General features: G+C 41.2%; 2 protein-coding genes across 2 annotated transcripts; one reads left to right on the top strand and one right to left on the bottom strand.

The window, feature by feature from the left end:
* Nucleotides 1-10,171: 10,171 nt before the first annotated feature.
* ascl1a (achaete-scute family bHLH transcription factor 1a) lies at nucleotides 10,172-10,765 on the bottom strand (the record flags this gene model as incomplete). The annotated part of the gene is made up of 1 exon (XM_080050782.1): nucleotides 10,172-10,765. One exon carries the CDS (start codon nucleotides 10,763-10,765, stop codon nucleotides 10,172-10,174), a length of 594 nt encoding a protein of 197 aa, XP_079906908.1.
* A 3,473-nt stretch (nucleotides 10,766-14,238) lies between these two features.
* Nucleotides 14,239-23,315, top strand: itfg2 (integrin alpha FG-GAP repeat containing 2). Its single transcript, XM_080050838.1, has 12 exons — nucleotides 14,239-14,622; nucleotides 14,897-14,992; nucleotides 15,092-15,133; nucleotides 15,223-15,400; nucleotides 15,830-15,969; nucleotides 16,379-16,527; nucleotides 16,966-17,060; nucleotides 17,212-17,265; nucleotides 17,535-17,626; nucleotides 17,819-17,936; nucleotides 19,635-19,808; nucleotides 23,112-23,315. Exons 1-12 carry the CDS (start codon nucleotides 14,527-14,529, stop codon nucleotides 23,177-23,179), a joined length of 1,302 nt encoding a protein of 433 aa, XP_079906964.1. The 5' UTR covers nucleotides 14,239-14,526; the 3' UTR covers nucleotides 23,180-23,315.
* The last annotated feature ends 580 nt before the right edge of the window (nucleotides 23,316-23,895 follow it).

Genomic DNA, 23,895 nt, shown 5'->3' on the forward strand with positions numbered 1-23,895 from the left:
CCAAACAGCATCAGTGGATGCCGCCGCAGTGTGTGTGTGTGTGTGTGTGTGTGTGTGTGTGTGTGTGTGTGTGTGTGTGTGTGTGTGTGTGTGTGTGTGTGTGTGTGTGTGTGTGTGTGTGTGTGTGTGTGTACTTGGAGTTACTGTAAGTCTCCTGGTTCCTGGAAGTTTTACCGTGCTAAATGATTCAGGGATTGAAGGAAAGGAGCGCTAATGTTAGATGAAGCAAACATGAGATGGCAGTTAATGGAACCACACAGTTCCTCGTACCCAGCCAGCTTAGTATGGAAGTATAGGCCACAGGCACGGGAGAGAAAAAAATTATTGGAGGAAGGTTTTTTTTTCATTATGCTCTTACTTTGAACAATTGTTGTTAAAAAAAGTGGAAATATAATTTTTTTTATAATATAATTGTAATATCTTTTTTTAATAAAGATTAAATAAAATGTTGAAAATAAACTCGACATTTCCAGACTGCTGTAAAGTTGGAAATATATTGACATATTCAAACTTCCAGGATGAATTCAATCATAAGCAAAGCGTTATCAAAACACAAACGATGCACCTTTGCTAAAACATAATTTTTACTGAAACCAGAAGTCCTCTTAGCTCGACTAATAACTGCACTGTATCAGAGTGAAGGAATTCAATGTTTTCCTCTCACAGCCTGTTGCAGATAGAGACCAATGTCTAGAAGACGTCTGGGTTTGCATGATAGCAAAGATGCATCGTTTTTAAATAAAGGATTACTTATGAGTCATCGGTCGGAAGTTTGAATCCGTCAACATCTTTCCAACTTTTGCTGGAACTGTCAAGTTGACCTCATAGGCTACTCTTCCCCCCAGGTCATCGTCACTTTAGCCCGCTCAAAAAGTTCACAAAACAACTCTGTGAGTTCTGTCAAATCAAACTAGGTCAGGATATGTTTGCCCCCTGCCTCGCTTGTTCACCAGCTTCCCCCCAATGAGGAGAGCGCCAAAATGTTGGGGCGTTACGTAAGCGAGAAGTCTGCTTTGCTGGGCCCACAGTGGGGTGCCTGACAAAAATAAAAATGTTGTTAGGCTGCTGTTATCCATCACCGGTATAGCCCTCCCTACAAGCCCCCTCGTTTACGCTATAGCCATTATCACGCCAGTGTCCTCAGTCAGCCCACCAGCATTGGGACTCTTTTACCGCAAACCAAGTGCAATTAATGATCATTAGCTGCCCTGTCTGGCCTCATCCCCATCAAGCCCCCATGCCTGTGTCATGGGTTGGGAGGACGAGAGCCAATCAGGGCCTTGGAAATCACTCAGCCATGCATTGCACTCGTTGGCCCAGTCGTTGTGGGCCATTCTTCGCTCCAACAGGCCTTTGAGGGAGAGGGGGGGCTCATTAACACCGGGCGCTCGTTAAGAGAAGGGGACGGCCGTCGCTGTGCCACACGCAGGACCGTCCCAACACAATCGGCCGTGTCTCCCCTCCAATTATATCCGGGAGTCGGACCTAGATTTTTGGTGGTCTGTGAGTGGTCACATTGCACCAGCGTGTGCCCCAAAACCTACACACAAAACCCCCTGCTCACCCTGCTACAAACCCCCCTATCCGTAGACACGCACACAGACACCCATACAGACACACACACACACACACACACACACAGCACACACACCCACACACCCACACACCCACACACACACACACACACACACACACACACACACACACACACACACACACACACCCCTACACCCACTGTCCCCAAAACCAGAGCAGTTTTATCCGTTACGGGTGGCGGGATGTCCACGTGTGCCCGCGTATTGTTTGTCAGCCAGGCCAATGTGAGCAACCACAATGGGCTCAGAACAATTTACTGTCACGTCTCTGGTAACACAACATCTCACGAGACACAGACCCGCCAAAAAATTCACCCGCCAACGCAAACAGTGTGTGGGTTTGCCGCTCCGCCGCAGAAAAATTCAGGGCAAAGTATTTACCAACTTTGATAAGACCTTTACTTTGAGAAGACGAGTGATTTTTCTTTTTCTTTTGTGTGATAAACAACATCCTTGTTTGGACAAATTGAAACATTTGCTAAATGCTGATTTGACATTGTACTAGTCATATTTAGGATTACAACTGTGTTATACAATTTCCTCTGTGGCTTTGGAGAAGATTTCCAACATATGAAAAATTACCCGGATTGTCACAGAACTGAACAGAAAACCTGCATGTTAAACTGAGGGAATGGGTATTCACCAGTCAGAAGGGGTGTTGTTTTGAAGATGCTATTACAGTTTTTCTCAGTCACTTTGGTGCTTTTCTCACATCACTATTAACATTTGCACAGCAGTTAGTGCATTTCTCAAAACAATTAGTGCAAACTGCAAAACCTAGTGGATAACCTGCAAAAGTACGTCACTTGCTCAAAATGGATAGTCTATTCCTCAAAAGCAAGTATTCATGTCAATGAAACTGCCAGTGTCATCAAAATGAGAAGTCTTGACACCATCGTTTATGAACAAGATAGTCAAATGGCTTTGTCATGTTTTCATTATGACAGTTTATTCTCTCAGTATTTTCCAATGCAAAAAAAGGTCAGAACTCGGTGACACTACCTGAAAATGCTCAAGACAGCACTATACACTACTTGTACAGCCATTTGAAAACTACAGTAAAGTTACACATTGCTGTAGTTAGGGGAGTAAGTGAGTACAAGACACTGAATACGTATGTTTCACATTTTTACTGTATATGCTCTTTGCAATTCTACAGCATTGTGCAAAAGAAAAATACACTTCAGTGACTTATTTAGAACAAACCAACCCTTAACCCAAACCAACCCTTTAAAACACCCTTTTGGTAGAGCTGTGCACAAATGTGAACAATATAACAGGACATTTTGTAACTGAACATATGTATATAGGTAAATCATTCTGGCACATCCAGACGTTCCTGTCTGTCTGGCCACATATTTTCATCTACATCACAACAGATATTATCCCTTGCAATGCAGCGAGGAAAGTATCTATGCTAAAGAAAAGGTATAACATTAGCTTGACAGAATTTGATAACTAGTTCAACAATTGTGTATGTAATGACTCAAGCAATGAAATGAAGACTATTAGTTTTATTGGGAACGACTATTCAGCATCCATAAGTATAGTTCATTTTGACTGACATGACATAATCAAATGACAATGTTATAAAACAGCAGAGAATTGTATGAAAGCAACTGATACATGTCCAAAAGCATTTGTAATTTGTTCTGAGGAAGGAGAAATTGCTACTATGATGTGCTCAAATGACCAAATGTTGCGGAGGTTGAACTAATAGTTATGAGAATTTTCATTCTGATCTGAGAAAAGTACCAAAGCAACTGAGAAAAACTGTAAATTGCATTATGGGAAGTGTAGGATCCATCTTACTTTGGACTATAGTGAAAATATCTCAATCTCAACTGCACATTGGGGATTGAATCTCTCTCCTGCAAGTTGCCAACATAATGAAAATGCAATAACTGAATCAATTAAATACTTATTTAAAAACTGTAATAACATTTTTTTTCTGCTATTATTTTTCTGTTTTCATCCAGTGAGTTTATGCGATCGCTAATCAGCGACATGGACTTCCGCTCGTTAGAAGTGAGGCTCTTCAAAGCTAAGGTATATACCGAGGTTTGGTTTGCATTCTCAAGAACTCCCCACCACATGTTTCTACTGTTGAATTTGTTTTCACAAGGTGCACTTGATTACAACTTCCACGTAGCATCAGATTAACTCTAACATTAGCCACATTCACGACACACACACACACACACACACACACACACACACACACACACACACACACACACACACACACGCACACACACACACACACCAACTCTGCCTCTTCCCATTGGTATAAATTGTAAGGAAATAAATAGCGGTAAACACTTTGAAGAGCAATTCCAAAGCATGCTTTTGTAAAGCTAGTTTCAGCTACACTCAGCCCTCATGCATAGAAATGAAGGAAAGCAGAGCTATAGAAGGGAGAAAGAGAGAGGGTTTGCTTTTCCCTTTTCATAGATTAGCAAAGGGCCTTAATCTCATTAAAGTGCCCAGCAGTGAACATGCCGTCGGCTCCGCCCAGCCCTGTAATCAGCCTGAGACACACACAAGCTCATCTCAGAGGGACCGGGGACTAGCCTATAGCCTAAACCAGCTGGCCTGGCCCTCATATACACAGGGAAGTAGTAAGTGCGGTAACATGAAAGCTTATGGGGACTTGGGTGTGGAAACTGAGAACCCTGGCCAGGTAGGGGTAGGCTTTGTAATTACAGAGCTGTTAGGGATAGGGTTGTTAACTGGAGAGGTTGGCAGGGGGGGACCAGGCTAATTGCCAGAAGGATTACCGCCCCTATATACCTCCCAACCCCCAGCCACTAGCCTCCACCCACCACCACCACCATAGCCTCAGACAATTATTACCTTGACTGCGTTAACTGTGCAAACAGGTGCACTCAAACAAGACTGGAAACAGGTTGAGGTAATCTGAGAGGCACACGCAATACTACACTTGTATTTTGCACGTGACAATGCACCCTCGCACACAACTCAGAGTGAGTCAAGAGGCAGTTAGTTCCTTGTTTTTTTTTTATCTCAGCTACTAATATTTAGGGGAGTCCTCCTCGACTTAGAATTATCATAGTCAAATCTGATTGGTCGAATATTGTCGACTAATTGTCAAATCATGTTTTTGTTTTTTTTCTGCTCCTTGATCCATATTCTCATTAGCGACATTGGCTTCCATTGTTTTCTATATCAGTCAAAAGGGGCTTGAAAACCCATTAGAAGTTTGTCTTCTTGACTTGGCATATTACTTAGTCTACCATTCACGCACATTGAGATTGATTAAAGGTTCATGAGTTATTTTCAAATGTTTACAACAATAGGCAATGTATTACGATTTCATTGGGAGAAACCATCCATGTAAAATCAGACATTCAGCACCCCTATTTAGCCTGAATAGAGTGAAACTTCTTTTATCATGATTTGCGACTAAGGTTATTCAAGAAAGTCGAAGAAGAAGTTCGGGAGACAGATATGTTAGCTCGGTTTTTCAAATATGGAACATTTGTGATTGCTGACTTTATTGAAAAGGTGGGGGCTAAGAGGAATATGTAAATTTATATTTAGTGTGTTTATCCAGCGCCGGATGTATTGTATTGTATTGTATAGTGTATTGTGATAGTGTATATACAGTACTACACTCTTTGAGTAGTATTATATCGGTGTCATGTGATCATGTGTTGGATGGGTCACTTGTGCGGCATGACATGAAAATAAACATCATCATCATGTTTCATAGCCATATTTTGCAACTCTACTATATCACAAAGTCGACTATTCAGAGTCACCCCTCACTAACATTATTATTCTATGTAGCAACTGTTCCTGTTCTTGCTGGAGGAGCAGAGAGGAGAGCCCCTAGCTCAGGGAGGTTTCATCTCAGCAGAGCAGCTTCTGCTGGAGCTGAAGGCTGGAGGGATTCACCTTGAGCAGGAGGCTGCAGTCAGACTAGAACTACAGCACATCCCCCCTCTGGACCTGCTGGACTACCTGGCCTACCTGCCTCTCTTCATGCTCATTCACAAGTCAGTCATCTCCAACCCTCTCGACGACTCCAGCAACCTCTAAACCTCAGTCATTTTTTATTATCAGTACATGTTTATTTGATGCTACCATATACCACACTTGAACAACAAATCTCCAATGTACTAGCATCACAACATGTATAGCTAGCTATACTGCTCATTTCCAAAGCCCATCCCTAAAAGGCCATTGTGTGGGTCAGGTATCATCAGCTTTATCTCGGATTTCGATTAGTGGATTGAGCTTGCAGTGGAAAGGTTATAATGCAGTTCACCATGTCCATACGAAAAGGTTTGTTGGTGGGTTTTTGGGGGGATTTGGAAAACTATATACGCATATTGTTAATGTTATCGACAATCAATTCAGGTAGCAGAATAGGAAGGATACACTGTTTATTTCAAACATGAATAGGATTTACAGTATAGATACTGTATGTATGTGTACAGAAAACCCAACAAGAAAAGCTGTTTTAAATGGCCCTCTATGATTACTGTTTGATACATGACATTTCACAGAGCTGTTTAGTGCTGTCTATGGTCCTGAAATGTTCTGCAGCAGTGGATGGCGATACTTTTTCACTGTAAAAAGTCCTGCAGTTTAACAGAGCTTTAAACGCACCACAGAAGTATTATATTGGTTGCAATAGGAAGAATAGAAATTATCCCCCTCATACTGCGTCAGATAGATAGATAGATAGATGGATAGATAGATAGATAGATAGATAGATAGATAGATAGATAGATAGATAGATAGATAGATAGATAGATAGATAGATAGATAGATAGATAGATAGATAGATAGATAGATAGATAGATAGATAGATAGATAGATAGATAGATAGATAGATAGATAGATAGATAGATAGATAGATAGATGGATAGATGGATAGATGGATAGATGGATAGATGGATAGATAGATGGATAGATGGATAGATGGATAGATAGATGGATAGATAGATGGATAGATAATGGTTCATGTTATTCTACTGGTGCTACAACTACTTATTGGTCTCCAGTTAACAATATATATATTCAGGCAAAGGTTAGCCGGTCAGACAGTTCTACTCTGCCATCCAACTTAATCAACACTCATGAGTGATATTCAATAAGATATTCAACTAATGTAGTTGGAGCCATTGTTTTGCCAATTAGATATGGCCTTGCTCTCCTGCGGTTCGTACACGCTTGACAGATCGCCAAAGAGGACAAACATAATGGAGTCTGACAGGCAGCAAAACCAGGACTGTTAGATCAGGGTGGGACGTCCTGTGAACAGCATATGTCCTCATGTACAACCCTAAAAACACAAGATCATTCTACAACTTTGATTCTGCCATATAAGGAGAAGTAAGTGATATATTTTTTTGTTATTTTACGTGGTAAATCACTATATTCATATAGCAATCTCTTGAACAGAATGCAAAGTTCATAACACAGGTCTTCCAGTCATTCAGCTTTGCAATAATTGCCAGATAAAATTTTGAGTATCCCGCTCGTTTTTAGGAGACAGAGCGCTATGAAGAGGCCGGTCTCTGTGCCAGTGAACGATGACTCGCTGCTGTCCATCGTGGCACTGTTCTAACATGTCATCCATATAAGTGGGTGTGTACTTGGTTGAAGGGGTGTTATGATAAAGTTGTATGTTTGTTACAGCTTTTCAGGGTTCATACAAATGTGATTTGTGCGATTGTCATTTTATCGTAACTGAAAATGTTGGCTGTGTTTACATACTGTGTATTCCTGCAGACGTTGCATTCGATATATATATACGATTTGGCCATTGTCTGGTATTAATTTTTCATCAAAAAGGCCTGCCAATTAATTTGGGATCGAAACCAGGTTCCAATCCTGTTATTTCTTGAGGAGGTGATGCGAGGTGGCGGAAAAAACTTTTATTTTTATTTAATTTTTTACTTTCACTTGAAATTACTTTGATAGCATTTTGAACAAGTGAATTATTTGTATTTTTAATACTTTAAATCATAAACTGCCATTAAATCAGGCTAAACTTTTTGTGACTTGTATCCCTGTGGAGATTTTAGTTGATGTATGTAATGTCTGAAATGTTGTTAATGATTGAGGTAAAAGCCAAAATAAACTGTAATAAAAAAAATGACGAAATGTTTACTTCAACTACTACTTACAGTGAAGCTGCTTCCTTGTTCAATTCTTCAATGGACCACCCCCCCCCCCCTTCTTCTTCCCCTCATGGCCCCCTGGTGGTCCATGAACCCTCCTTTGAGAACAACTGATGTGTGGCGCACGCGCATATTGCACAATGACCTCGGGAATAAACACTAGTTGTAAAAGTTCGTTTCAATCGAACTCTCAGGAGTCAAATATGCGAATTTCTTCATTTACAAAAAAACGGTTTTATTGCAGTAATAACGCTTAAAGCACAAGAGCAGCCAAAGTATCTCAGCTTCAGACACACACACACACACACACACACACACACACACACACACACACACACACACACACACACACACACACACACAGAGGGTTTTTCCTTCCCAGGTGGTGCTGCCTCTTGTGTGTTCAGCGGCATGCTGCTGTCAGGAGGCACACGCCATCAGCCAATTCAGCTCCGTGTCTCCACTCGACCGCCCTACAGCTTCCATTCACTCATTAAACCAGACACGCGCCCGGCTGCAGCCTCCCTCCGCCCTACCTGTCAAACTCGGTTTTGCAGAAACACAAGCTCCAGGCTACCTAACAATATTTTGGTGAGCACAAACATGTAATCACGTCCAACTTACATCGCCTTCGTATTCCTGATTCGGAAACATGCGAACGATATTTGTTCTGTTTCACCTGATTTGCGAAGTTGGGATGAAACATACTTCAAGCACTTTTGATGCTGAACAGCTTTGACTGGTGAATCCACTTAAGCCTAGTTTCTTAAAAGCCAGAATCGGTTGTTTAAAGACAAGCTGGGTCAGCCTTTCTTCAACACATAGTCCAAACGCGGACAATGTATTCTTACGCCTCATACATTCATTTTCTGAAAATTATCGTTTTTTTCTTTTTTGCTTTAAGCTCCCCTTTGTAATAGAAAGAAACGCGTCAGCAGTGTTTGTATTGTAAAGCTGCTGGTTAAGTATGACAATAACTTTTCACAACTGTGTATGCTTTCAAGTGAACTAATAAGGCTTACATTTTACGCACTTGGATCCAAGATTCGCTTTTGCGCAAAATGGATCAGCTCTGTAGTAGATACGGTCCAATGTTACAAAAAGAGATTGTTCACAGAAGAACATTGGGGAGTAAGGCTTTAAGGAGCCACTATTTTTTGATATTCGAAGGACGAGAAAGAAAATATATCGTGCGTAAAATGTGCGTAACTGTGCGTAAAAGTGGGGCTATTGCAGTCTGCATCCACTCATTTCCTCAGAGTCCATCATTCCCTCTCGCTTTTCCGTCCAATTAGAGACAAACCACATGTTGAAAGCTGGGACCAACTGCCCCCCCCCCCCCCCCACCCCAACAAACACACATACAGACACACACATTTGAATACAGCCGAAAAAAATAAGACATAGAAAATAATTCAGTAGCAAATCATTTTATTCTTGGACTACGGTGTAGAAAATATGGTTATAAGACTTCTTATCTTTTCAACGTCTGTATATGTGAAGACAACATAGAGCTGGCAGTATAAGGAGACAATGCATGAACATTGCGCTCCGTTTGGACAATAGCTGCATAAGTTTTGATCATTGTGAACTTCATGACATATTGATGCAATAACATGGTTGTTGCTATTAAATAAGACACATTGGTGCTGGAATAAAACGTCGGAGTGTCAAACTCCTTCTGGAAACCTCGTCAACAGAAGAGCCAGATAGCAAATAGACTACACGTCTACATATAGGCAGGAGAGGTATAGAAGCAACTTCGTAATATATAGACAAAATATATACAAAAGGATGTGTACAAAAACATCTATAAATCTCTTACATACAAAAATATTTTTTTCATATATTTCAAAAAAAGCGTTTGATATATAATTTTATAGAATAAATCCGCGCCGTGGAAGCATTTTTTTCTGAATTTAAAACGTCTGAGAGGTTGGTGTTCTGTGATTGGATTTAGCATAGTTGAAGAGCGACGTATTAAATAATGTTTTTGAAAGGTTCTTGCGGAGTAGCATGAATTCACTTTAGGTTTTTGTCTTTTTTTTTATCAAGCTCGGATTCCCACGCTGTCTTGGGGCCTTTAAAAAATCCTTTGGCGCTGATCACTGGCCTGATTCCCCCCAAAGTTTTTCAGGACGTTAAGGCCGTGTCTGTCTTTCAGTCAGTCTGGTAGGACTGGGGGCGTTAAGGGCACAGTGCCAAAAACGCGTATAGAGTGCAGTGCATGTTGGGCATCCAGCCTCCTTCAAGGGACCATCCCAAGCGCACTGCAACTGTAAAATGAGTTGATCCATATTTCTGTGAGGAAAGAAAGGAGAAGTTAAGCCACTGTTCAGGTTGTTATGCAGGGATAGTATGACAATGTCTGATATTAACTTGCATATCACTCAATCTCTTCTTACCTCATACAGATGCTCAGAACCAGTTGGTGAAGTCCAGCAGCTCTTGCTCTTCTGGACTGAGGGGATCGTAAGGACTTTCGTCTGATGAGTATGAAGACACAGGCGAACCAGCCATGGAGTTCATGTCAGCGGTGTATCCCTGCGACATGGCGGGTGACAGGACACCGCTCTGGAACGCCGCGCTCACTGCATCGTGTTCGTCCAGCAGCTGCTGCAGCGCGTGGATGTATTCCACGGCCGAACGCAGCGTCTCCACTTTGCTCATCTTCTTGTTGGCGGCGCCGTTCGGAACGTGTTCGCGCAGCGTGGCGAAGCCGTTGTTGACGAGCTTGACGCGGTTGCGTTCGCGCTCGTTCCGGCGGGCCACCGCGTGCGGCTGCTGCGGCGGCAGACTGTAGCCGAAACCAGTGAAGTTCAGCCGCCGCTTGCACCTGAGCAGCTCCGGGGACGAGGAGCGCTGCCTCTTGGGGTTCTTGGACACTGATTTCCCGCTGCTCTGGCTGCTGCTCGGGCTCAGCTGGATGCTCTGCGCCGTGGAGAAGAAGCATGCAGGCGGCAAGAGCTGTTGATGGCTGACGCTAAGTTCCATCTTGGTGGCGAAGTCCATTGCGAGTGAAAAACAAAAAACACAAACTTATAAAGAAATGACCGAAGTGTCAAAGGGGGTGCGTCCCGCTCGTGCCGTTCACGTGGTTGCTGTTGCCTCTTGTCTTGACGCGCACTTGTTTCAATTGATAGGGGGCAGTCCGCTGGTTGGGCTGCTGCCTCGCGCGCTTCTCAAATCTGAACTGAGTCCTCGAGGGAAGACGCCACTGCTTTTCAATGCGTCTGGATGTTTGGATGAGGGACTGGCCACGCCCTCCGGTCGCGTGGGTTCACCTTGGGCTCCTGCCCCGGTGCCGGTGCGTTGCGCGCGCCGGACGCGTGCCACTTGAAGCACTAAACAAACAGCCAGTCAGTGGTGAGTTATTTTTCTTTTTTTCTTTTTCTTTCTATCTATCATGGGTGTCAGTTAGGTGAGCTGCAGAGCAGAGAGGAAAGTTTTCCTCGCTAAGTCCCGTTTAGGACAAGAGCGTCAAAGAACGAACTACATCACTGTAGTCAAACACGTTGGTTCTTTTTTAATATGTGAATTAAAATGAATATGCTTTTGCAACTTTTATTTAGGTGTTTCTACAATTTCGCTTGTTTTCTCATTATGTGTAGCCTAAGACATAAGTTAAGAAAGCTCTCACAATGGGACTTTTATTGAGCTTTTAACGAGTTACTTATAACTTTGACGAAGTATCAGTACAATGTATTCGTATATGTCACGCTGTCCTGAAAATTCATGTGTCGTAAACTTTTCAATAGTTAGGATCAGGGTGCGGACTTCCCCTTTACTTATCTCTGAACTGTTTTACTTCAGAGTTTTCAGAGATGGAAAATTGTTTCGGTAAATAGGTTTGAAAGTCTCATTTACCACCAGTTGACACCTAATCAATAGTGTGTTAAAAACTAAATAAATGGGAAAGTGTTTTGAATATCAGATAACCATTATTTTGTTAATTAAAAACCTTCCAGTTCTCCAAAATGACAGAGATTTGAAAATATCGGTGCAGTGTATGTGGAAATATGTCCATACTTCTGAACAAAACTAAAATAATGTTATATCTTTATCTGTTCATTGTTCTGCACAGCTCTGCTTCAAACTAGTGCTGAAAGACAGCTCAACCATCCATATTTACAACATGCAGCAGGCAGTGTATCTGAGAGCTCTGCATGTAAATCAGTTGCTCGCTGGCGTTTCAACTCAAACGCACTATAGTCTAGAGTTTTATTGTTAACAACATTACAGACGCGTCTGAATGCCGCTCATTTGGGCGACCATTGTACGTCAGAGGCCAAATTTTCCACTTTGATTAGAGCAGATCACCAGCCTCGCACAGGCGGAACGGAGGGGCCCCGAGACGCTGTTTGGGTGAGTGAATGATTTGATACACCCGATATGGTTACAGTAGCGTGAACGCGGCATATTCTGTCATTTAACGTGGCTTTGGAAAAGTGCAGAAAAATAAAACATGTCTTTCAGCGCGGAACAAAACCAAGACCAAACTGTAACACCCACTCTGATTGACTGTGTGCGCGCGTGCATGTGCAATAAACATAATTAGGATCTTTGCTAATGTTGGTGCGTAATTTTATTCTTCGGCTTTAAGGCACAGAGTTCTCCAGTTTTGTGGGCGTTTGAATGCATGTGTACGATTAGTGTGTGTGTGTGTGTGTGTGTGTGTGTGTGTGTGTGTGTGTGTGTGTGTGTGTGTGTGTGTGTGTGTGTGTGTGTGTGTGTGTGTGTGTGTGTGTGTGTGTGTGTGTGGGTGGGTGGGTGGGTGGGTGGGTGGGTGTGTGTGTGTGTGTGTGTGCGCGCGCGCGTGCATGCATGTCCCCTCTATTTATTTATATCTGTGCGCGTGCGTAATTGCTTGAATGCGCGTCCTGAAGCGGTTGAATGTAATAAATTGTGCAATGTTTCTGCGCTGTGGCAGTGGCATTCAAAATCAAGCTTGCATTGAGAAGTAACCCCTCCCCCCCTTATCCCCTCCTCACACACACACACACACACACACACACACACACACACACACACACACACACACACACACACACACACACACACACACACACACACACACCAATACTTTATTTTATTTCCCTCCCCCCTTATTCTCTCTCCCCAGCAAGTGAGTTTACAAAAAGAAGCGTGGGTTCTATTCAGCGTCCCCCTGCACCCCTCACTACCCCCGGCCTTTCTGAAACCTATCCATGGCCTGTCAGTGTGAGCACAGAGTCCAATTAGCGCTTTGTGAGGAGGACTTTCTCCCTCCACCACCGCTACTACTACTGCTGCAGTGCTGCGTGTCTTCCAGAGGCTTACAGAGGAGGGGCTTTCCACTCATAGCCGAGTGTAATAATTAATATGACATCTGGGCGCCCGAGTTCCCCTTTTTTAACAACTTTCTGTATTTTTTTTCTTCTCTTGTCTATTTCTTAAGGGAGTTTGCTGTGTGTTTAGTAGACAATAAAACAAAAAGACTCATAAGCACCCATATCATCCTTGCTAAATATCTTTGTGTGTGATGTAAAGGATAATCTAATTTGTTTGTCATTAAAAATAGTTTTCTTTTCTTTCAGCAGGTGCACCAACAGCTAAGACTATTCAGCCTAAAGTTTTCCTTTAAAGCAGTGAATCCCAACATACACAATGTGCAATACCACACTTTCCAGAATACTGTAGCAAAACAATTGTCAATAGTTTTTGATGGGTACTTTTACTTGATTTAATTTTCTGAATTATATTTTGTATCTAAAACAATTAATCAAGCTTGAAAGTCTTTCTGAGCAACTTTCTATAAGTTTTTCACACCATGTTTGCAGAAGAGCACTTATTTGTTTATAATCTACAACTGACATAAATATAAGAAGTAAAAAAATATAAAGTTGAGGAGAACTAAATGAAAGAGGATTAGACAGAGGGGAAAACAAAACATAGAATCCACTCCTTTACAATGAGCTTGTGGCTTTTTTGAAACTTATTTTCCTGTAATGGACTTCTGCCTCTCTGATATCTGTGTAAACGCCTCCTCCCTCTTGACTGTTGTTTTCTGCCTGACATGAGAAGTTGTTATTGAACGGCGCCCTCTAGAGGACGACAGTGGAACTAAACCCTGCTTTACAACACTGTGCTATTAACATATAGGTAGCCTATTGATTAAACGTTTAATAAAGCATCAAATAAGATAAATTAAGCATGCGAATAATCTTTAAGGCTTTGGGCTTTGAGTGTTGAATGATTTTAATGTAGGCCTACTGTTATATTAACTTTATTAACCGTTTAGGTTGTCTGTTTTAGAAATATAGGCTACTTTTGTGATAAATATTTGTATTTTTTTGAATGTCATGTATAGAATATTATAGCCTACATTTTTTTTCTGAGCTGCAATCATCATAGGTTGCAACAGAATATCTCGATATTCACCGTTTTGTCTCCATTGAGTTTCCGTACTTCCTATGGTCACGTGGCTTTGTTTACAAGGAAGAAGCGCGTGTGACAGCATAGCTAGCAACTACACCGCTATTTTGGACATATTAAAGCGTTTGTATACGCTTTAAAGTTATTGAACCAAGAGGCATTTTAGAAAGCAGTTTGGTTATAAGAATGACATCTCATATCGCGATGTTTAGGAGATGCTAACGTCAATTACAGCTCATTAGTTTGGAGCTAATGTAAGGCAGGCTAGTTTAGAAACTATCTGTGCTGAAACTGTTGACACGAGCAGATATACTGAAACCCAAATGCTCAGTCTAAAAACATAGCTGATATTAGTAGCAATGAGGGCACTGAACTACGTGCAACGTGTCAGTTTGGATTTCCCAGGAACTCTGTTTCCTCACGCGATCTGTCTGGGTGACGCAGACAACGACTCGGTAACTCAACCTCATTTGTCTTTTTCGATTGCTAAACGACAGTGGGCACACCTGGAGCCACGTGTGCAAAGCTCTAACAACAGTCTGCACTGCAAAAGTTTATGTGGACCAAACTATAGTTCGTTTTTCATTGCTTGAACAGTTTCAAAACTCTACACACGTATCCCATGGCTTTACACAACACTGGACAACACTGTGGATGCAAAGCACTTTGTTCAAATGCTAACACACTGGTGTCACAAACTGTTCATCTTTGTCTATCTATTTACTGTAGTTGAACGAGCTTGTTGTCGGGGATACCAGTGGAAAGCTGCACATTTACAAGAACGATGACGTCAAACCCTGGATCACCAGAACCTGTGTGGGCATGGTCAGAAGAACACAAACCAAACCAAACTCTTATATAAGGGATTTCATTAATACAATGAATTATTTCTTCATATAATGTGTTATTATTTTGCTTTTCCAGCTGACCTGTGTTGCTATTGGTGACGTCTGCAACAAAGGAAGGGTAAGTTATGAAACCATAATTCATATTCAACATCATGCATAATTTGATGGCGATGTCCCAACATCGTGTGTGTGTGTTTTTTGTGACAGAACTTTGTAGTAGCTGTCGGAGCAGAGGGCTGGTTTCACCTCTTTGACCTCACAGCTGCGACGGCCAGTAAAGCAGAGTCTTCCAGTCAACATGAGTTCATGTCCTTTGATGACCAGAAGCCGCTCTTCACCCAACACATCCCCGCCAACACCAAAGTCATCCTCATCAGTGATATCGGTAAGTAGTACCTACTGTGCTATAATAAAGGTGGAGTCAGTGATTCCGGATAATGCTTGTTGTTAAAATCAGTGAAAGTGTCCTCACGATCCGCTTACCTGTCCTGTACTCTGCCATCGCTGAAAAAATGGTGTTAATAAACAGCCTAGGCACTGTGAACTTGTATGTTAACAAAGGGGGCCCACCGTAAGCAGAAAAATGCAGCAAGAGTTTAATTATTGAGCCATATTACTGTGAAACAGGTCAAAATAAAGTTGGTGGAAATTGGGTCAAATATCTTTCGGATAAGTCATGTGAATTTTTTTTTAAATGTATTGGTAAAAATGTGTGGGAACACTGTTAAAACATAATTATTGCTGGTATTTTTGTCTATAACCACAGTTTGTTGGTGTGTGTGTGTGTGTGTGTGTGTGTGTGTCTGTGCTGTAGATGGTGACGGGCGTTGTGAGCTGGTGGTGGGCTACACAGACCGCGTGGTGAGAGCGTTCAGATGGGAGGAGTCGACCGACGGATCGGACCCGGGATCAGGACAGCTGGTCCTACTTAAGAAATGGCTCCTGGAGGGACAGGTAGGCTACAGTTCACTTCAGAGGACCCTCACTGTCCTTCTGTTTGTTTGATACAAACTGTAAAACTGTTGAAGAGGGAGAGAGAGGGAAAAAAAAGTACAATGTCCAGAATAAACTTGAAAGTTCCAGACTGCGGCAAAGTTGGACAGATATTGACAAGTTTGAACTTCTGGGGACTAATTATATACTAAGTAAGTATATAGGCAAGGCAAGGCAAGTTTTATTTATAGCACAATTCAGACACAAAGCCATTCAAAGTGCTTTACAGGGGCATTAAATACATCAAGATTAGACATTAGAAAAGTGAATAAAAAATCCAATAAAAGCGACAGAAAACAGTCAATTCATTTCTAATATATATAGTATATACAATCAAAGCATTTTTAAATGATGCCTGCTGTGTTTTTAGGTGGACAGTCTTTCAGTGAACCCGGGTCCGGAGGGTTTACCTGAGCTGATGGTGTCCCAGCCGGGCTGCGGCTACGCCATCCTGCTCTGCTCCTGGACACAGCAGGACTCCAACGGCTCTGAAGAGGAGGGCCCGCCCACCCCCGGGAGGTACACACCCCTTTACACACTAAAGGCATAAACAATACCTTCATACCCTATTTAAAAATATTATCTTAAACCTACCAAACACTATTTGTGATTTACCATTATTACCAGTATTTACCATTCAAATCAGTTCATTTTCAGCCATTTTACTTTACTGACTTTTTGTTATTGTCTAATTGTTTTATTTATTACATTCTTACATGTGTCTGGGGCTTTTTCAAACAAACAATTTGATCGAACAATAATTTTTTTTGTTATGGTTTTGGCTCTTTTTATCGGCGTGTTGTGGGACTGCCTTTTTGTTTGTATTTGCAAATGAGGATCTTACCCCTCAATGATTTTTTGAGAATAAATGAAGGTTATGTATATATCTATAGACCTGTACGCACAAGGATTACATAATAATGACATGAAGTTTGCTTTGATTTCTCTTAATCATAGTGAGGGACCTTCCAGAGATGTAATTCTCCATCTGACCACCGGGCGGATACACAACAAGAACGTGTCCACTCATCTTATTGGCAGCATAAGCAAAGGTATTAAACAGGGTAACCCTTGAGCCAATTCATCATGTATATTTGTGTATATCATACACATACACTTAATAATGTGGTTTAACCTAGAAGATCTTAAGGATTCTGGTTCCTAAATGTTGAGAGATGATTTTTTCATTTTTTTTTTCAACAGGCTCAAAAGAGGAGTCTGCAATATGTGGGCTGTTCGCTCTCTGTACTTTAGACGGTAAGGCATGATTTTTTTTTAACTCAGTTATTTAGGTAGAAATAAGTATATTTCGATAAAGTTGATGGCATGTAAAGACATTACACATAAGCATTAATACACAGATCAATATAAACACATAAGCACAGATAAGACTTGTAAAAAGCCAGTGTTAAAGTAGTGTCATAGTATTCTTCTATTTCTTAATAGCAGTAGCATATTAAACTCAATTAGAACTTTGATATTCTACTCACATTATGTTTTGTTTATTTTGCCTTCACATATGACAGGTACACTGAAGCTGATGGACAGCTCAGAGCAGCTGCAGTGGTCGGTGCAGGTGGACCATCAGCTGTTTGTGCTGCAGAAGCTCGACGTTACTGTGAGTGTGTGTGTGTGTGTTTGTGTTTGTGTGTAGATTCATACAAAGCTAAATTATAGATTGTTTTTTTATTTTATTTAAAACGGAAGTGTACACCTTCATACACACACATACAAAACAAAGGGAAAAGGTATTGGATAGCCAGGAAGAGAACATGTATACACATGTCCGAGATGTTGTGTTTGTTTCCAGGGCGACGGCAGAGAGGAGGTGGTAGCGTGCGCCTGGGATGGACAGACCTACATCATCGACCACAATCGCACGGTGGCCAGGTTCCAGTTTGATGAGAACGTCAACGCCTTCTGTGCTGGTGAGGGGACGTTTCATGAATGATGAGCTTCATGATTTAACATTCAGGCTGCGTTCCAATACCCATACTGTCTACTATTTAGTATGGTAGAAAAAAGATGTAAGATGTCCCGATTCTTGTGGCCAAATTTAGTATGGTTAGAAATACCTGGATGTCTACCACATCCGGCCGAGATTTTAGTGTTGAAAACAGCATAACATGAAGACATCCATGGCATGGGCGATTCTGACCCACAATCCAGTGCGCACCGGAAGTGATGTCACATCGACGGACCCTCCATATTAAAACAAACGGGGATGCGATGCATATAAAAGCAAGAGGCAAAATCAAGACGATGATGAAATAAATAAGTAAAAATATGTCCAAAGTGTATGCCTACTGCATCCTAAGTAGATTATTTTATGGTCAGATGTAGTATGCAATTTGGGACACAGGGTTAGTTAAGCAATCAATATTTGTATTGCATCACAGATAGGACACACTACAGAACACTACTAGAGCCATGGGTGAGAGAAAATAATTGAGAGGAGGAAAATTACATTTTTTTATGTTCTTGTTTTGGAAATGTACAGATTGTACAAACTGCACCATTTGCATGGGGATTACTGCAAAAAATAGCTTTTTTGTATAATATATTACGCATCAGAGCCCGGTGCCAGGATTTCAATAATCTCATGATACCACTAGGGGGCAACGTTGAGCTTTGGGTTCCACACAGTCAGTTCCTCCGTGTGTTGTTTCTGTTTGAATAAGCCACCAAAGGTTTATTTAGTGGAGCTAATGCGATGTGTGCATTTGTAAGTGGATTACAGAGAGACACAAGACACTTTGATTGATCTGTATTCTATTGTATTATTTATTTGCACCTGTAGAGAGAGAGTGAGTTTGTGTGGAAAAAGTCAACCCCTCCCATCCACACACACACACGCACACGCACACACACACACTTACACACCCTCCCATCCATTCTGCTGTGTGGGTGCATTAAGGGCAATTAGATTGGTTTTCCTGTGTTTGTGTGGAAGCTGGCTCCACCACAGAGACACATATTAGAAGCCAGGCAGCGGACGAGCACTGATGTCTTCATTGGGATTCACATAACATACTGTATGAAAACACTGCCGCCACATATACAGTTGAATTTAAACTGGTGTTTTGGCTGTTCTGCTTCCTTAACATTTCTTCTTTCACACGAGTATAAATCAAATGTACATTAAGGTGTTTATATGACTAAACACTGTCTGTTTGCATCCGTGAATTTCTCCCATACAACCATCTTTAACGGCCGTTATCTCAACATTAGTTGTTTTTTTCAATTGTCGGAACCAAATATCTCAACTTCTAAAGCACTATTCTGGTTATTTGAGAAGGATTTGTTTACATGTTGATAATTGCCTGATTTATGATAAACTTTACAAAATGTGCCAGAAATGAATTTTAACCACTAGAACATAGTATTTTTTTTATTTATATAATGAAAAAAGACTGTATCCAAAATCTATTCTGTGAAAACTTTAGGCACTAATATGTTGTCAATATTATTTTTGCTTTTTAAAGAGATGCATATTTGCACATTTATTCTAACAAATTCTCAAAAAATTGTTCAACTGGCAGAGTTTCATAATATCTATAAGTTAAAAATTCTACCCTATTCACTTGCATTATGTAATTTTGGTGTTCTTTGGTTTGTGTGTGCAGGTCAGTACACATGTAAGGACGGTAAGAACAGCCCCTGTCTGGTGTACGTGAGCTTCAATCACAAAATCTACATCTACTGGAAGGTGAAGCTGGAGCGCATGGAGTCCGCCAACCTGCTGCGCGTCTTAGGGGAGACACCCGAGTTTAAGAGCCGTTTGAAAGAGCTGGGCGTCGGTGAGTAGGGTTGCCAGATCTCACCAGCAAAACAAGCAAATAGGCCTATGAAAAAGCCAAAAAGAAATTTGACATCAGCTCTATTTCCTTATAAGTTTATTTAATACATGGGCAACAAAAACGTAACTCGCGACAACTAATATTTGTAAACAACTTCACAAAAAAACAAGGCCAAAATCAGTTATGAAAAGTGGACATGGCAACGCTGTCGGTGAGTGCACCAAAGAATACCAGCCAGTAATTATGAGGCTGATTCAGTTCCCATCCGAGCAACCGCTTCCAAATTCAAACCAACACATCTCCCCTTGTTCGCTGTAATTGGACAAGAAGCCAACTGTGAATGTTTGTAGTCAACTTGTCTGTCTTTAAAACACAGACTCTGTCCTGAATATGAATGAGGAGGGAAGAGATAAAATGATCCCCACGTGAATTCTACTGCCGACAAGATCTATTAATTAGGCTCACGCCGGAACAACCCCGACAACTGGATTGACGGAAGTGACTAAGAAGCGCTTTTAAATTTTTATGAAACAGTCTGATGTTTCCTCTGAGGATGAAAAATGACCTGTAACAGCAAACGTGACCATCAGCAAAAACAATGCGACAATTTGTTAATAATACAACTATTTAAGGCAGGCAGACCGGAACATCCTGTGTTTATTAAACCTACTAAATCAAAGTTTATTTTGCTTCGCACTCGTCATATTACCTTTATCAATCTGACATAGTCACATACAGTATACATACATTACCTCATTGTAATGCATCCTGCTGTCTCTCTTTCACTCGCTTTCTAAACAAATGCACGCGCCATCAGCATACACTAGCAAAGATCTTTAGGACAACAGGCGCTGGTGTCGTAAAAACACTACAGCTTTTCTCCAAAGGGGGCGCTAGAACCATCAACATTTTAGAAATTTCCTCATAGCCACTTTTTGAAGGGGATTTAAGAGAACTTCTTAAACTCACCTTATTTTTAAGCTCAGGGTTTTTACCTGATAACTTACCTTTCTTCACAAAGAGAGAACCACTTTATTTCTTCTAGGAAATTGCCAACAAACAAAGCAGAAGCACATAAATATCCTCAAGTAGCAGGGTTAGGCACATCAAATATGCTATTGATTGAACATGCATGAGGCATATTGTCTAACTTCTCCCTAACATATGACCTATACACACATCTCTACACACAAAGGAAGAGCTTGGGGAGGAAATGCATCCAGGAAATCCAATTATTTTGTTTTGCAGCATCCATATACTGTATATATAAATCCACTGGCCCGTCAATCAACTGGGCTGAGAAGACTGAAGTATTTTTAGACGGGCCGTAATCCACTCTTTTTCTTCTCCCTTTCTCTCTCTCTCTCTCTGGAAAAAATGGTGTCTCTGCTGTTTTGAGATTTTTCCAAAACACAATCCTCCTTCTTTTCAAACCCAGTGTTTGACTAAGCCTTGGTTAATGATTGGGAACGCACACAATGGTTATTTATTTCCTGCTCATTTTCCTTGGTACATTAATCTTGCCTCTGTCCCGTGGTGCGTTTTCAATGTCCATCCACGTCGCATTTCAAATGTTTTGTACAACAGACGATGATTCTGATTAAATTACAAATTATTTTCCGTGGCTCTTGGCTCTGCTTGGATAACCAGCTAGTCGACCTGCATCATGTCAGGGGAAGCATATTCAGTAGCTTAGCGTGTGTAAGATAAACATCTAGTTAAAAATGACCAAAGCCTGCTAAAAGTAATTGCCTTAACATTCATAATGTTTACAATGCATTATTTAGTTGAAAAAGAGAAGATTTCTATGCTTTAAATTCTACGTTATGATGAAGTTTGCCAATTTTTTGACCGTGCTTTAGACATGGAATTGAGTTGATGAGATTCATTTTTTAAAGTAAACATATTTTTTTTGTTTTTTTGTTGCTTTATTTAAGTAGAACTTTGTAGTATTTTTTTTACACATTTTTGTTTAAGGAAGGAAAGTTGTCTCTTCGCTCCCATTGCAAATGCTGTGCTGTTCATACTGCAGTGTGTGATTGCAGATAAAACAATGCAGGTTCCAGCTGTTTTTTCCCCTAGAAGCCTGTTAGTGGCGGTGGCAGCATTAGCTTCGCTTCCCGCTGTCTGTGTTAATAATTCAACCTCTGGGCCTGTTGTGTTGCTTTTGCCTACATTTTCACAGGCGCGCGTTGCCTAACCCCATTGTGGATATATCTGATGTAATGTTGCCTATAGGGACAAGGATGAAGAGAGAGACGGTTGCAGTGACAAAAAAAGACACATCTGAAGGCAAATCAAAGTGTGAAAATGTCTTATGTAGAGTGTGGAGGCCGGGGATATTTGGCTTGTGCCATTCAAATATAGCTTGAGCTGCATTGAATAACATACAGCCTAGGTTCTGTTAACTGGTATGTAGACAAAAGTGGCCCACTGTAGCTAGCAAGATGCCCGTTTACAGAACCTAGGATTGACACTGGATTTTTTTTTTTCTCAGAACACACATAATACTGATCTTGAGGAGATATTCCCCTATTTTTACTAAACGTTCTCCAGAATCACTCAACCCATCTTTAATTTGATATGCAGTTATATTACTTAATAAAGTAATAGAATAGAATGGCAAATGCTAAAAGTTAAAAGAAAATAAATGGAATGAAGGAAATGTTATCTGCCTTGCCCTTACCTCATTGAAATGTCAGCAGCTGCTCCCGGGCTCTTCCCCACTGTTTATTCATTTTACCAGCCGCCCTTTAGCCCAAGGCTTGATGATGACATGTCTGTCACTTCTCTATCATAATGTGGGAAGGGTTTTTTATAATCATAGGACGGCGTTTTTAATATGTGACAGTAAAGAGTGCAATGATCTAATAGTTGACTTGAATTGAGGGAATAGCGTTTCGCAGGAGAAGTTGTGGTGTTGAGCAGAGCAAGGTGAGAGATATTTTGTATTTTATATATGTTTGAGAGTAGATGATGTCTAAAGGGCAAGCAGTTAGGAATAAGAAGTGGTGACGGGTGCATTCATTGGTTAGGTACATGCAGTAATACCACAATGTCAACAAGGACAAGTATTATCAGAAGGAATGACCAGATTGACATGAGGAGTAGCTTTGCAGTCATTTTTCTGTTTATTAGGAACAGTTAACAAACATCAGTATCTAAAATACAAGACGTAAACATGCCGAAATAAGCAAAAAATACTAATTTACACCCTTAATACCTCCACAGTTGGGATGTAAAGCCTATAATGTTTGTCACATGTCAGTTATCTTTACCCTCTGTTGTATTTTCTCTCCACAGATACTGGAGACCCAGCAGCAGTGAGAGCGATGGTGGCTAATGTTCTCTACAAGGATCCACAGACTTAACACAGTGACACACATCAACACACACACACACACACACACACACACACACACACACACACACACACTCACACTCACACTCACTGCTACTGCCTGTCTCCCCCCACTGACTGTAAATACTCTGTTAATAAACCCTGAATGCCTGTCTACTGTGTCGCTGCTCTAGTTGTTATTTGAATTGCCCTCCGCTGATGGACGTGTCAGGCTCAGGTTTGTGAACTGCTTGCCTCACCGGCTCTAATCTCAGATGTACACACATTGCCTCTTTTTATTGGGGGGGGGGGGTGTGTGTGGGTGGGTGTTGAGGCATTATGCTGCTGTCAGTCAGTGAGAATGGCTTCGGAAGAAACTTTTTTTTTTCATTCCATTCCATTCTTTTATGTAGTGTATCAGCTCAAAAAGATAGTGTGCTACACATATTACATAATAGCACATTTGTCAGACCTACACAATGCGACGGTACACATCAGTGTTTGTTTGTCAGAGCCTGCGGCGCGACGATTGCAGGTGTCGAGGGAATCGCCTCCTGTTCCCAATAGGAGGATCATAAGACCACCTATGTACACAGCCTCTCTTTTTCTTATGCAATATAAATGTGTGTGTGTGTGTGTGTGTGTGTGTGTGTGTGTGTGTGTGTGTGTGTGTGTGTGTGTGTGTGTGTGTGTGTGTGTGTGTGTGTGTGTGTGTGTGTGTGTGTGTGTGTGTGTGTGTGTGTGTGT

The sequence above is a fragment of the Ammodytes marinus genome (genome assembly GCF_949987685.1).
Source record: "Ammodytes marinus genome assembly, chromosome: 22".
Taxonomy (NCBI): domain Eukaryota; kingdom Metazoa; phylum Chordata; class Actinopteri; order Uranoscopiformes; family Ammodytidae; genus Ammodytes; species Ammodytes marinus.